The following is a 15,812-nucleotide window of genomic DNA, read 5'->3' as shown; positions in this document are numbered from 1 at the left end:
TGGAGGGCAGATGCATATCAGTCCTGATCGACAATACAACAGTGATGTTTTAGATCCTCTGTTTTAGATGTTTTAGCACACTCCTCTCCCCTATGTCAGGAATCCCTCAAGCTCTGGGAGTTCTGCATAGGACGCTTCCGAGAGTATTGAATGCGCTATCTCCCCGGATCTCAGAAAAACCTAGCGGACCATCTCAGCAGATCTTTTCACAATCAAGAGTGGTCCATTCACCTGGCCATAATAAGCAATATCTTCCAACAATGGGGAGTTTCCCCAGATCTGTCTGTTCGCCACAAGGGGCAGCGGGAAGTGCCTGCAATAATGCTCCTTCCTGAACCACAGCGTGGGCTTGTTGGCAGACTCATTTCTTCTTCCATGGAAAGATCACCTCTTCTACACATTCCCTCCTATCCTGCTCGTTCACAAAGTCTTCCTCAAAATCCACAGAAATGGAGCCTTGATAATCCTGGTAGCACCAGCCTGTCCATGTCAGCATTGATACACCGTCCTACTGGAGCTATCAGCGGATACTCCAATCACTCTGCCGTTAGTTCCAGACATCACTCAACATCACAGCCGGCTCCAGCATCTCAAACTTGAGTCTCTCTATCTCATGGCTTGGAAGCTGCGTGGTTGAATCCATTAGAGCTCTCATGTTCAGATCCCGTGAGGGAGGTTCTTCTGGGCAGCAGAAAATCATTGACCAGGACTACCTGCTTAGTCAAGTGGAAGAGATTCTCAATTTGGTGTTCGCAGAGCCGTATCCCCCCAACGCAATCTCCCATTCCCTTTATCGTGGACTGGTTAGTGAAGGGCCATTCCAGGACACAAGTGGATCAACAAGTCACCCTGATAAGATCCACTTTCGACACACTGGGCCTTCTCCTAAAGACTCAAAAGTCAACACTCACCCCTACTCAGAGAATGAGTTTATAGGGGCAGTGCTAGACTAAAGACAGGCCAGAGTGTCCCTGCCCCAGGCCCGCTTCCAGGCCATTCATGATATCATACAGGATATCAGAGGATTCCCTATAACCACAGCAATGAGTTGCTTGAAACTCCTGGGACACATGGCATCTTGTACATATGTGGTGCAACACGTGAGGCTCAGACTCAGACCTCTCCAGGTTTGACTAGCATCCGTATATCGACCGAGCAGATGCAGCCTAGATGGTAGTCACGCTTCCACTGTGGGTTCTCAAGTCTCTTCAGTGGTGGCTCGACCTCCAAATGGTATGTGCAGGGGTCGACTTCTCCAAACCACGCCCCTCGTTGTGTCTGGTCACCAACAGGTTTAAGGGGAGAAGGGATAGCTGAGTGGTTTGAGCATTGGCCTGCTAAACCCAGGGTTGTGAGTTCAGCCCTTGAGGGGGCCACTTAGGGATCTGAGGCAAAAATTGGTCCTGCTAGTGAAGGCAGGGGGCTGGACTCAATGACCTTTCAAGGTCCCTTCCAGTTCTAGGAGGTTGGTATATCTCCAACAATTACCTTTTTTTTCTTTTTCTTTTTTTTTTTTTTTAGTGGGGAGGGATAGCTGAGTGGTTTGAGCATTGGCCTGCTAAACCCAGGGTTGTGAGTTCAATCCTTGAGGGGGCCATTTGGGGATTGGTCCTTCTTTGAGCAGGGGGTTGGACTAGATGATCTCTTGAGGTCCCTTCCAACTCTGATATTCTATTCTATGAAATGAGGTGGGGAGCACACCTCAGAGAGCACAGAATTCAGGGCCTCTGATCTCCAGAGAAACTGTTGCTTCACATCAATGTCAGGGAGCTGAGAGCAGTTTATGTGCTGTGTCAAACTTTCTGGCCTCATCTGGAGGGCACTAGAGCTCTCCATGCTTTATCACGGATTGCCTGCTAAAGTTGAAACAGCAGGACTTTTCACATTCGTCAGTAAAGATTCACCTGGCTGCCATCTCAGCTTTCCACCCAGGAGAAGGGAGCTGCTCCATCTTCGCTAGCCCGATGGTGCAGTGTTTCCTTAAAGGACTAGACAGGCTATATCCTCAAATCCATTGGCCAGCCCCGGCTTGGGACCTTAACCTGGTGTTCTCAAGGCTGATGGGGCCTCTGTTTGAGCTCTTAGTGACATGCTCACTCCTGTGTGTTATAAAGTGGCTTTCTTAGTCGCATACTTCTGCCAGGAGGGTATCTGAGCTGAAGGCCCTCACATCTGACCCTCCCTATACCATCTTTTACAAGGACACGGTGCAGCTTCCGCCTCACCCATCATACCTCCCAAACGCAGTCTCGAATTTCCATGCCAGCCAAGACATATTTCTTCCAGGCTTTTTCCCAAAGCCAGTAGTCCCAAACAGAGGCCTTTTATATTAAACAAACAAAGCCGTTCCACAAGTTGATGCAGCTGTTTGTCATGGAGGCGGACTGGGTGAGGGGTCTCCCGGTATCCTCCCAGAGGATATCATCATGGATCATGTCCTGTATCCGGGCATGCTATGACCTGCCAAAGGTCCCTGCCCCTGCATTTCACCAGAGCTCAGGCTTCCTTGGCGGCCTTCCTGGCCCAAGTCCTGATCCAGGAGATCTGTAGAGCAGCGCCGTGGTCCTCGGTTCACACCCTCACTTCCCATTATGCTATCACCCATCATGCCAGGAGTGATGCAACATTCAGCAGAGCAGCGCTTCAATCAGTGATTCCATGAACTCCAACCCCACCTTCTAGGTAAGGCTTGGGAGTCACCTAATTGGAATCGCAATACATGAGCAAGTTCCCGAAGGAAAAATGGTTACCTACCTTTCGTAACTGTTGTTTTTCAAGATGTGTTGCTCATGTCCATTCCAAATTCACCTGCCTTCCCCTCTGTCAGAGTAATCCAGCAAGATGGAACTGGAGAGGTGGCGGGTTGGCAGGGCCCTATATGCAGCGCCATGAAGGCGCAACTCAAGGGGGCTCCACAGCCGACCCAACAGGTACTGCTAGGGGAAAAAACCTCCTGGTGACTGTGCATGTGGCATACACACACCTAATTGGAATGGACCTGAGCAACACATTGCAAAGACCTAACTTTCATAACTGTTGTTAATTCTTTTTTATTGTCTTTTTTTGTTATGCCCTTTAGGGGCTGCTATCTGTCTGGTTGCAGACTTATTGGAGTGTGACATTTTGTTAGGGATGCCTTGACATCTTTTTTCAGTTTTATGAGTTAAACTATAAAAACAAATCCTTTTAATATTGGATATGACTAGAGAATGGCATCGCAATGTGGACATGAATCCAGGGTAGTTGTCCCTTGTGTCATCAGAAAGTTAAATTGAATCTGACGTCACCATGCAAAATTTCTTGGAGCTTAATGCTGTCCTTTGGGGGAAATGCTGATACACGTCTTTATTGTTTAAAGCAATATGTTAACCTGAGTGCTGGGTCTTTAAATCTTACTATAAAATATCATTTTGGAAATATATTTTGCATTTCCAGTCAAATAAACATTTAATGTTTTCAGAGGCCTTTGTGAGACATGGCTGTTATAAACTTGCCCAAGCGATTTTAATAATGAAGAATTAATCAGATCTATAGTTGATTTGGGGAGCAGGGGGGCTGTAGGTGCTATTGTAAGATAAATACCGTTATTCTTTGATGGACAGATAATGATTTGCAAGTCTTTGTAATGGATCTTTTCTGTTCTGGTAAATATATTGTGATACTAAGGTCAGAATGTAGCCATCTTTTGCATACATAAAACAGCACATGATCCTAAATTGTATTATTTTTATCTGTTATGAGGAAAAGGTTTATTAATCTGCTTCTCCTGCCTATGCAGAATGGATTTTGGTTTGAGATGCTGATGTCTCATACACAGACTGAAGAACACTAGAACAGATTCACATGATTATGGACAGTAAAGTGGCCTCTTGTAACTTTTACTGTTGTTTTGTGTTAGGCATTCTATTTATTTTCTGCATGATCCTCATTTTGTTATAATCCCAAATGTTAATATGTCTTGTTCCTTTCAAAAACTTTTCAAATGTTTAGAAATAGACCTTTATCTCTACTAAAGAAATACAGTCAGCTCTACAAAGACTTCTGTTCTGACTTTCAGGCTCCCCCAAAAGGTAACTGGAGCCAATATGAAGAGATTGATATCCCTGTGGCTTTGCTCAGCTACACTGACATGTTAGATATTGGAAAGGTAAGCACAATTTATATAGAACAATTTCACTTATACCATCTGAAGCATGTCGTGCCATAGCAGTGTTTGCAGTGCATTTTAGAAGCTTTTTAAGATGGGCACTTTTCTCAATGAGTGAATGGTTACTGTAACCCAATAAGCTTATATTTTTTTGTCTTAAGTGTACACAAAAATGAAATTCTCTACAGAGAGGCTTATGGTATAATGAGATGGTGTGATTTAGAATGCTTTGGTGCTTGACCCAAATACCGTGACTAAGTAAAACCATCACCTTGTTCTCAAATATTTTTAATAAGGTTTTGAATCTATGGGCTTATCTACACGAGAGATTCAGTCCATGCTAAGTCAAGGTACTCTGGTATGAAAATACCTGCATACACACAGTGTAATTCATTAGCGTGCCCCATCTTCGCATTTATTGCAAACTCTGAACTCCTCTTTCGAGGTGTGCTAAGTTTGATGCAAGTTGAGTTAGTGTGGTCAGTTCATGTGCACACAATGCTGTTGCACACTACTTTGGCAGTCCTCCAACTGCTGTCTCATCCTGTTTTGCGGGCATCCATTACTGACCTGTGTGTTTACCTGTGTGCCCTCTACTGAACTGGGGTCAAGTTGACTGGATGTCCCCTCCCCCTAACTAAAATTTGGCATGTGCTAGAATTGGTCCATTTGCTTCTTGATGCCTATATATTGGCACTGCAGCAATATCATTCCAGCAGCCTTTACAACATGCCTCAAGCAGCCTTATCTTCTCACCATCTGGGGAGAAGTATTGGTGGAGCAGCTCTTTGGGGCAGCCAATGGAATAAAGATGTGTTTGTGGACATTGCTGATCAGAGGTCTGCAAGTGGTCACAATTGGATCAACTCAAGAGGACTTATGCTAAAACCAGGGATGCTAGGAAACAGACTGGCCATGGAAATATAACCTGTTCATTTTTTGAGGAGCTGCGCAGGATTTCGAGTAGTTGCACCACTACTGAACCCAAGGAAGCTGTGGACCCAGCATTTCCCTCTCCCATGGATAAGCAGCACGAGTCATCAGAGGAGGAGAATGAGGAGGGCAGTGAAGAGCTGTCCCTGGAAAGCCAGAATCTCTTTAGAACTCAAAATCCTGAGGGTTAGCATGTAGAAGACATCCTGATTCTCAGCAGGAAACCCAGCCCAGGACTCGGGAGGCAGAGTGTTATGCTTATAAGAAGCACACAGGATCTTTTTCTGGGGAAAAGGTAATAAGCCGCATTTATTGAAGATACAACAATTAGCATATGCATTCACACACTCACCCTCTCTCTCTCTCTCTCTCTCTCTCTCCTGCCATTCAATGTTATAGTTACCAGTCCAGAGTCTGGATCAACCTACTGGCCAGCTAGGTTGATCAGCGATAGGAAAGAACTGGGTTCCGTCAGTCGTGTCACGATGCTCCGGGGAAGTCTGGGCAGGATGAACTCAAAGTCTCATGGCAAGGCACCCTGTTCATATAGTGATTTTTCCTTCATTGGGACCAAAGAGTTTTGCACCTGTAAGGAGTTTTGCACCATTGATTACCATTGCTGTAATCAATTGTTGTTTGACAAGTGCTTGTTTTCTTAAATTGTCCTTCTCATCCTTTATCTTGTTCTTTCATCAAGACTCTCAGGGAGTTACCCAATGCTGGTTTTGATCACAGCTATCTTGTCCCTATTGATAGGTGCCTGTCTCATCTTTAGAGTCATCAATCTGCCCTCTGACATTTCAATAGGGGTGTGTTGCAGGGTCTTGGCGCCCTTCCATCTGTCTGCAGTTTCTCCCTAGACCATCTGGTTCAGCGATGGCCTTCACACTTATCTCTTAACACACACATTCCTCATTCACACACAAAACAAAATTAATTTACAAAGAACATTTTGAACAGGAACATGAAGTTGCAATGCAAAAGAAAACAATCATGGCGTTCTTTTACATATTTTAAAATGCTAAACCTACAACAAGTTGGTGACCCTCAAAGATCTGTCACTGCCTTGAAATCAGCACAGACACAAATTCTGGTTGATGTATCTCTACCAATGGCCCATTAGGCCATTCCTTTCTGCTATTCAAAAAGGGTGGCTGGCAGGACATGATCAAATCATACACCAATATGTTTAATACATGCAACTTTATTATTCTTTATTCTAAATTATGTAAAATACAAACATAAAATCCTACTATTACAAGAGCCTCTCAAGGGAGTCTTGGTATATATCTGCCTTTACAATTTATTATTGCACTATATTTGTCATGGAGATACGAGTAACATAAAATCCCTCCTGGGAAGCTGTACCAAATCACTTTACCTGTAAGGGGTTAAGAAGCTCAAATAACCTAGTTGGCACCTGACCAGAAGGGTTCCCTCCCCACTCTGAACTCAGGGGTACAGGTGTGGGGACCCGCAAGAAAACCCCCCTGAGCTTATATTCTACCAGTTTAGGTTAAAAACTTCCCCAAGGCGCAAATTCCTTTCCTTGTCCTTGGACGGTATTGCCGCCGCCGCCACCACCACCAAGTCATTTAAACAAAAATTCAGGGCAAGATCACTTGGAACCCCTAAGCCCCCAAAATATCCCCCAAGCCTCTTCACCCCCTTTTCTGGGGAGGCTTGAGAATAATATACCAACCAATTGGTTAGCAATGTGAGCACAGACCAAAACCTTTTGTCTTTGGGACACTAAAAATCAATCAGGTTCTTAAAAGAAGAATTTTATTTATAAAGAAAGAGTAAAAGAATCACACCTGCAAAATCAGGATGGAAGGTAACTTTACAGGATGATAATAAGATTTAAAACACAGAGGACTCCCCTCTGGAGTCAGCGTCACAGTTACAAAACAGGAATAAAACTACCTCTTAGCATAGGGAAAATTCACAAGCTAAAACAAAAGATAATCGAACACATTTCCTTACCTTACTTACAATCTTTGTAATCTTAGATGGATCATTTCAGGTATGTTTTCAGGAGATGTTGTGCCTGGTGTCTCTCTCTGTCCAGAGAGGGAACAACAAAGAGAGCAGAAACAAACACCCACCTCACATCAGATTTGAAAGTATCTTCTTTCCTTATTGGCCCTTTTGGTTAGGCTAGGTTATTTCAGCTTCTTAACCCCTTACAGCTGAAGCGATTTAGTACAGCTTCCCAGGAGGGATTTTGTTACCTTTATCTCTGTTTATTACAGTGCTGCTGTTCTGACTTCTCTCCTTCAAGTAGTGTCCCTATGGGTGCTCCACTTCACCTGCACATGCACCTCTTGAGTACTTGATTGGAGGCTTTCAGCTGGCAGTGTCCATTCGCCCCACACGTGCACCCTGAGCCTCTTTGTGCCAGACACTGAAGCTTTATAGGGGTGCATGGGCAACCCACCCTCAGTTCCTTCTCAACTGCCTTGGCCGGAAATGGAGCCTTAGTGTGTCCACCATGAGCATGCTTCACCCATTCTATTTTTCCTGAGTGTTAAGATATTTAGTGTAGTGGTTGTTCGTTGTGAGATTATTTAGATTGTATAGGTAGTGAGGGGATTGTTTGTTCTCTTCTCCCTTTTCCCTCTGGTAAACTTGTTTTCCTGTCAGGGCATGCCGGCTCGCTAGGCTTCAAACACTGCCTCTCCTGCTGAGAGACTGTATCTGTAAGAAACAGCCACTCTAAATGCATCCATTGCTTGGGGGAGTTCCACATCTCCCAGAAGTGCAAGATCTGCTTAGCCTTCAAGTGTAGGACAAGGAAGATCAAGCTAAGATGTTCATGATGGAACACTTCCTGTGACCAGAACTGGGTTAGGAGACATCCCTGTCCATTTGTCCCCAGACAGATTCAGAGCCTCTTCTACCTCATGGCAGGCTTTCCCTAAGGAAGGGAAGACTTTGGAGGCTTATGGGAAGACTCCCCAAAAGAGGAACATGGAGACTCACATCAAAGAGCCCGCTCCAAAAAGGACCAGGTCCTGGACCAGGTCTGTGGTCTCAGAGAGTACTGTTGAGACCAAGGACTCCTCCACTGGTACTCCTCCAAGGAGAAGACATGGCTCTGTTAGGGCCTGGTACCTTCTACCAGCAAAGAGAGCAAGCGTAGGGCATGTTGAGTTTGGCCCAGCCATTGGTACCTATGTGTCCAGCCCAGCTTTCAGTAATGATGCAGCCTGTCCAACTGCCAGTACCAGTGCATTTGGCATCTTCAGCACTGAAGAAACAATAATGCCTCATCTTCAGCTGAGATGCATTCATTCTTGGAACAGTTGGCTTCAGCGACAGTGGCCTCAGCCACCATGTTGGTACAGGATTCCTTCTTGGCACCTCAGGAATTCTGATACTCTAAGAATCTTTAGGTATCAAATGAACCAGAGTCTCTGCTTTTTGTGGTACCGAGCACCTTTCCGTATCAAGACCCCGGTCTCCGGGTTACTGTCCTCCATCACCATAAGAGACTCATCCATTTTCAGCGGGTGCCCCGAAGTGGGATGATGTGGAGGATGAAGAAGACGCTCAATCGATCCCCTCTGTTTCAGTGAGGGATTCACCAACTTACCCCTTCAGGAAACCCTTTCCGGCGAGTCAGAAAGAGGATAGTACTGATCACCAACGGTGAAAAAACCAACCCTGTATGGCACCTTCCCTTCCATATGGACCACAGTGACCGTATTGGGACTGCTGGGTGGCCTATCAACAACAGTTTGCCAAACCACCAGTACCATCTCATAGGGAATTCAAGGTTTCGCACCTCCCCCTCGCCAGCCAGCCCCCACATTGAAGACATTTGAGGAACAGAAGGCTAGGGCAGATGAGGCCACCCCTGAAAGTGCCATCTCATCTTCATTGCTGGATGAGGCAGTCATGCCTCCCTCACCTTCTATGGCTGATGACTTTCCACTCCAACCCCTCCAAAAAAAGTAAACAGAGAACTGGAGGTTGTATTTTAGATTGGAGAGGGAAAATGACAGGGAGCTAGCCAGAGACAGTGTTGCAGTGGTCAGAGGCATGCAGAGGCAACTCCTGGAGACAATACAGAAAGAGAATGCTCTGCTGTGGTGCATGCTACAAGCTGGCACACAGACAATACAGTGCCCTTAACCATGTTCTGCAGCCCTGGACAATACAGGGTACAGAACACCAGCATATGTTCCCCCACAGCAATTGTACCCCCCTGCCATTCCCCTCCCTGGCCCAAACTCAGGGAAGTGAGGACAATTGCACTTGGGAGCCCAGCTCTTTTGAGTCATCTAATGCTCCTGCTACACCTCAGGCAACACTGGAAGAGAGAAGAAGCAGCAGAGGCAAGGCATATTCTCGCCTGTGAATTGGAGCCCCGCTCTTAATCCCCCCATTGCTGTGTGCTGCTCTCCACTGCACTGTGTCACTTTAAAGCTGTGTTTCTTTGTTGTTTTAATTAAAAGCTTTATGTTATTTCTGGTTGCTAAATACTAATAATAAAAAATGTTAAAATTAATTCATAGAGAATCTGCAATACATAATACAGAGAAAATCTCTAAATTTTGCATAAGTTGTATATTTTTATGAAAGTGTAAAGGCGCGCACACAATAAAATGAGGATTGCCAAATGTGCAACTTCTGCCACCCATAAAAGAGACTGCAATGCATGCAATCCATTCTTCTCCTTCCCCCACCCCTGCCCCCAGCATAACAGCTGCATATTTTCAGGCCTGAGACTAAAGATAAGAGCAATAGGCATCCCATTGCCCTGATGTTTCATTTTCTAATGTATGCCTTGCTGTCTGCTCAAACTGGTGAGCCTGTCTTTGCATCTAGCATCCCACCCCTTGTTAAGGCTTTCTCCCTTATGCTCATATTGTGCAAAATATGGCATGCAGTTAGGCAAGTTGTTTTCTGCAACTTTCAACCTAGCCCATAAACAGCACCACTTTCCTTTCAGGTGGCCAAATACACATTCCACTGTCATCTGCAGATACTGAGGCAATAGTTAAACAGTTCCTTCTTTCTGTCCAAGTGGCCTCTGAGTGGCTTCGTTATCCAGGGAATCAGAGGTTGTCATGTTTCCCAGGATAACCAGAGCAATGTCCATACCATTAAAGTCCATAGTGATCCTGGGGCAATAGTCTCCTTTATTCATTAAGGTAAATAGGGAGAGTTTCAAAAGAAATTGTATTCATGGACTTTTCCAGAGGCCTCTGCATTTATATTTGTGAACCTGCCATGGTGGTCACGCAGGCCTTGGAGAACCATGGAGAAATACTCCTTTCTGTTTATAAGCAGTGTGGGCTGATGGGGGAGCCAGCCAACCCCCCCACGCCCCACCCCCTTACCATGCCGCTCAGAGCACCAGGACTGGCATCCATGCCTCCTCGCCGGAGCCAGCCATGCTGCCGCACAGTCTGGAGCACTGGGGCAGGCTGATGGTTCTCGCAATCACACTGCCCAGCAGGAGCTCGCAGCCCCACCTCCCAGAGCACTGGTGGTACAGTGAGCTGAGGCTGCAGGGGATGGGAGACAGCGGGGGAGGGGATGGGGACTAGCCTCCCCAGCTGGGAGCTCAAGGGTCAGGCAAGACGGTCCCGTGGTTTGCCCACCTCTGCGATAGGCACATGAGTCCTATCTGTTGCCTCAGTACAGTTTTGTGAACCACATGAATGCAAAGCCATCAGTAATCTCCTAAGCATTACCGAACTTTATAACCAGTGCAACAGTACCTTAGGCATGGCATCACACGCCTGCATAACAATGGCCTCAACAGTTGGTCTCCCTATGCCAAATTGGTTGACTATGGACTGGTAACGTTCAGGGGTGGCCAACCTCCAGACAGAAACGGTGACCCACTTCTCAACAGCTATGGAGAGCTGAAAGTTGGTATGCTGCTGCTGCAGCTCCAGAGCAGTTCAGCACCTATCTCAAAAAAGGTTGCCTTCACCATCCTGAAATTCTCCCACCACTGCTGGTCATCCCAGATCTGGAGAATGATCCTTTTCCACCAATCGACTCTGGTTTCCTGAACCCAGAAATGGTGCTGCTCTGTGTGAAACTACTCCAGGAACAGCTCCTGTAGTAGCAGTTCCTCAGTATCTCCTTCATCCTCCTTTTTCCACTGCTGCTGCTGCTGCTGCTGCAGCCACATCATCTGTTTGGTAGTGTGGCAGGTTAAGTCCCGAGCCAAGTCCACTCAGCTCTGAGACCACAAATAAAGTCAAACAGTCTCTGTGTATTCACAGTTGCCAACATAGCACCATGGTGCATTGTCGGGTCCATGCTGGCTTACAGCAATTTGAAACTGGCACTAGTCTGCCCAGAAAGAGAAGAAGGAAGGGATGGAGAGAGCAGAATTATAGGATTTTTTAAATTTGATGCCAAGTCCCAGAATTCCACTGGCTTCTGCCTGGCTTCCACTATGCATTTGCAATGCACAATGAGAGCAATTACACACTGCTTAGTAGTGAAGCTGAGGTTAGTATACAACAGGGATCAGCAGCCTTTCAGCAGTGGTGTGCCAAGTCTTCATTTATTCGTTCTAATTTAAGGTTTTGCGTGCCAGTAATACTTTTAAACGTTTTTAGAAGGTCTCTTTCTATAAGTCTATAATATATAATTAAAGTATTGTTCATATGTAAAGTAAATAAGATTTTTAAAACATTTAAGAAGCTTCATTTAAAATTAAACTGCAGAGCCCCCCAGACTAGTGGCCAGAATCCAGGCAGTGTGAGTGCCACTGAAAATCAGCTTGTGTGCTGCCTTTGGCACATGTGCTATAGGTTGCCTGCCCCTGGTATACAACAAGACCCTACCACATGTATGCAATGATGTGAATTGAAAGAGGGCATAGCCATCCCATATGCACACTATTGGTATGGCTTACATAGTGCATGTCAACTTTGTATGAAATAAACCCCCTATGCAGAGAAGGCCTCAGAGTGCTTTTGTAAAAAAAACAAATAACATAACCTCTCTCAGCATAGCTTTGGGCCTTGTGTCTTATTGACTGCATCAAAAAACGAAAAGTCCTCTTTTAGTTCTTATCAAAGGGGCTTTTGATCCTCTCTTCCTTGGGAATGTGCATAGAAGCTTTTATCTGGGTACAAGATTGTCATCATTCATGGCATCTAAGGAGATTCTGCCAATAGTTTGTTCTCCTTAAGGTCCGCAGGTTAACTTCTTTCAGAAATGTAGCCATCCTTAGTTACTCCACTTCTCTCTGGAGAATCTTACTTTTAGGGAGGAGGAGGCTAAGTAAGAAGACATGAAGGGTGGGGATTTTCAAAAGCTCTCAGTGTTCCTCTAACTTCGAGGCAACTGAGTCAATGCAGAGCAGTTTTGAAAATCCCATCACGGTTCTTTTGGAGGACATGGGTCATGTTGCTACAGTCAGCTACTAACCCTGGAGCTGTCAACATCAGTTTGAAGACTGAGTGCAGAATTGACAAAGCACTTTCACGTTATCTTACTGGATTTAAAGAAATGGTTGATTCTGATGAGGTTGAAACACTATAAACAGTTTGTAATTTTCACGTTTCCATTACAGAGTTTTGGCAGATCAGTGAAGGTGGCAATGTATGCGCCAAATGAGCCTGTCCTTGACTATAACATGGTGATTATCTTTGTAATGGCTGTGGGCACTGTTGCAATTGGAGGCTATTGGGCAGGAAGCAGGGATGTGAAAAAGTAAGTAGAGCAAATTGACTGCCATGCTGTGCAGATATTCTTGAGTTCAGTTATGGTTCAAAGAATGCTTAGCAAACATGATTCAGAGAAGCCCAAAGCAGCACTCCTCCAGCTGTTGGGGTGGCTGTGCTTGTGTGTCTGAAATGGGAAAACACTAAAGTGATAAATATATGTATGAGCAAGCCTAACAATGACCTTTGGAGTTACTTCAGTATAATTTGAATTTACGGTATTTTGGTGTCTCAGTTTACAAGGAAAAAATTTGGAGCATGTTTTAAAAATATTAAAAAGAAGAATCCAGCTGAAATGTTAGTCTTCCTATCTAGGCCTCTGTGAGGGCTCCTTTAGGCTTTTCTTGGTGTTTTTCAGTTCATAGAAGATATTTTAGATGACTTTTTTTTCTTACTAGTATAATTTCATTTAGAGAGAGATTTATTTATCGACCTAATAATAATTTTAGTGCAAGAAATACAAAAAATATTTTTAATCAAATGTTGACTAAAATGTGAATGTTTTGCAGCGTGTTGAGCATCTCTTCATATTTTTAAATATTAAATATTTAATTTTTTAAACACTATGTTCATTGAGACCCTTTCCTGAAATTTTACATATTCCCTTTCCTAAGAAGAAAAAGTTGTTCTCCATTGACTTCAGTGGGGCTTCATGCAGGCCCAGGTGTCGTCCCATTCTCATCATCTTCCTCCCTTGCCTCATCTTCCTGTGCCGTGCACCATGAAGAATTAGAGCCTTTGTCTGTTCACTGCAGGATCTGATTATAGACATGCTGCTCTCTTTCAGGCGATACATGAAGCACAAACGAGATGATGGGGCAGAAAAACATGATGATGAAACAGTTGATGTCACTCCCATCATGATCTGTGTATTTGTGGTGATGTGCTGCTCTATGCTGGTCCTTCTTTATTTCTTCTATGACCACTTAGGTGCTTTTTTAATTATATTTCTATAAAATTGTCTTATTTTACACTGTCAGACTATTATCCTTTAAAGTGCATGCCTAGTTTGAAAAGTGATTGTAAAAATGGCTACCAATTCATAAACAGGTTAGATTCATTTGTTTGTTTAGAGTCTCATCTATTTATTCCAGTGACAGACATGCTTTTTACTACTTCTGGTATCTCTGAAGGACTTCCACATTTCTTTAGCGGTGAACTGGACGTGGTGGATTCCCCATTGCTTGAAGTTTTTATTCAAGGTTCCAAAATATCTGCTTTAGCTTAACCATGAGTTCTAGGCTTGATGCATGTATTGCTGGTGTTATGGAAGCATTCAGACTAGAGGATCATAATGGTCCTTTTTGGCCTTAAAATCTATGAATCCCCACTTAGATGTGGAATTCAATGCCCTATGCTCTTGGTCTTGTCTGGAGAAGTCTGTGTAATAGAATTGTATAATCTGATTTCTGTTAGTTATTTTAATGTTATTAAAACATGGAAAGTAGCATCAGATTTTATACATAATACACTTATCATGTAATTCAGAAAGTTACTTTTAAATTATATGATCAGTTCAGAAAGGGACCTGGAAATGTAGCTTGAAGGTTTAATGCACTGAAATGAGTTCCAGCTAATAACCATTAAAGGCTTTATAGAGCAATATGTTTTTATGCCCCATCTTTATGTAAGGAATGGAATAAGAAAATCCTGTTATATCAACATATTAATAAAACTGATTAACAAAACCCACACAGTGACCAAGTGAATATGTGACCAGTAAAGTGGTAAATAGCTGTCCATTTTTTGGTATAATTTAATGACAGACAGCTGAGTATTTGCAAGATACAGCTTATCTATTAATAACTGCATGCAACAAAGTCTATTGCATAAGAGCAATGGGCAACTAACAGAAGATGAGCTAGATAGACTTCAACAATATTTGAGTAGTAAGAGACCTTGGATGCAAACAGTAATACTTCAGAATCCCCTTGGAAGTTTAACCTTTTATCTATAGAACTGTAAACAACCTCTTCCCTGCCTCACCACTGGCTGTTGTGTTGCATGAACAAGTAACTTTTCATTTACCTGAGTAATCTCACTAGATAGCAATGATGGCTTTTAATACACTTTTTAATATGGTTTTCTTTTCTGGAGATATGGAGAGCCACATGGTTGAGATGTGAGGGACAGTATCTGGTATCCTACCATCACTTATTTATTTTACTCTTTCAGTCTACGTTATTATAGGGATTTTCTGCCTGGCTGCCTCCATTGGTCTCTACAGTTGTCTGTCTCCCTTTGTAAGAAGATTCCCATTGGGGAAGTGCAGGTATTTGACCATTTGCATACTTTTTAAAGTAAAAAATGTGTTTCATGAAGTCTTAGAGTATGTGATGCTTCCCTTGGGTGTTAGGTCAGAGTTAGACTTGGATTGTTGCTGCAAAATTAAAAATGTTAAACTGAAAAGGGGTAATTGTGCCAAAAGTCAGGAGCCGGTATGAGTGGTTGTTTTCCAGTATGTCTATATGTTGTTCAAAACTTTACCTAAAGTACCTTTGATATTCCCTTTGTCTGTTAATGTTTACATGGTATCTTTTCCACTTTCAGAATCCCTGACAACAACTTGCCATATTTTCACAAGCGTCCGCAGGTCCGGATGTTGCTTCTGGCTGTGTTTTGTATCTCTATTAGTGTGGTTTGGGGAGTCTTCAGAAATGAAGATCAGTAAGTCCAGGCTTTACTTTCCACACTGAGTCACTGTAATACTGAATACTTTGTGTTGTCCAAGAGAACAAGTTAACAGACCCCCTCAAAAGCCTGTGTTGATACTGCTCCAGAATTCAGGAAGGGAGGAGAGGCTGCAGAATTTAGGCAGGTAGAAATTGTCAACCACATCTCCAGGAACTGAGTACTTCATCTCTGCACTGTATTCTGAGCCCACAGACCCATGGTTCATAAAGCTGTACCTGCTATCAAAGCTAGATTTTCATAGGCACAGCACATTGTGCTGCCACTGGGGTCCTGGGTGGTCTTACACTTTGCAGGGCTTCAGCCTTCCAGAATGGGAATGGAAATTAGGCCAT

At 43.9% G+C, this 15,812-nt stretch overlaps 1 protein-coding gene across 8 annotated transcripts in view; it reads left to right on the top strand.

Annotated features, from left to right (window-relative positions):
• Positions 1 to 15,812, top strand: part of SPPL2B (signal peptide peptidase like 2B) — a 175,053-nt gene that overhangs the window by 75,607 nt on the left and 83,634 nt on the right. For all 8 annotated transcript variants that reach the window (XR_007771331.1, XR_007771330.1, XM_050933741.1 and 5 more), the window contains 5 exons: positions 4,058 to 4,147; positions 12,636 to 12,775; positions 13,574 to 13,716; positions 14,962 to 15,058; positions 15,337 to 15,453. Coding sequence is in view for 6 of the 8 variants with exons in the window: in XM_050933741.1 (XP_050789698.1) it covers positions 4,058 to 4,147; positions 12,636 to 12,775; positions 13,574 to 13,716; positions 14,962 to 15,058; positions 15,337 to 15,453 (587 nt within the window). In the remaining 2 variants the exon portion in view is untranslated. The remainder of the gene's footprint in view (positions 1 to 4,057; positions 4,148 to 12,635; positions 12,776 to 13,573; positions 13,717 to 14,961; positions 15,059 to 15,336; positions 15,454 to 15,812) is intronic.

This window comes from Gopherus flavomarginatus, chromosome 24 (genome assembly GCF_025201925.1).
Source record: "Gopherus flavomarginatus isolate rGopFla2 chromosome 24, rGopFla2.mat.asm, whole genome shotgun sequence".
Classification (NCBI taxonomy): Eukaryota; Metazoa; Chordata; order Testudines; family Testudinidae; genus Gopherus; species Gopherus flavomarginatus.
Note: the sequence above shows the minus strand (reverse complement) of the source record. Positions and strands in the feature narration are given on the sequence as shown.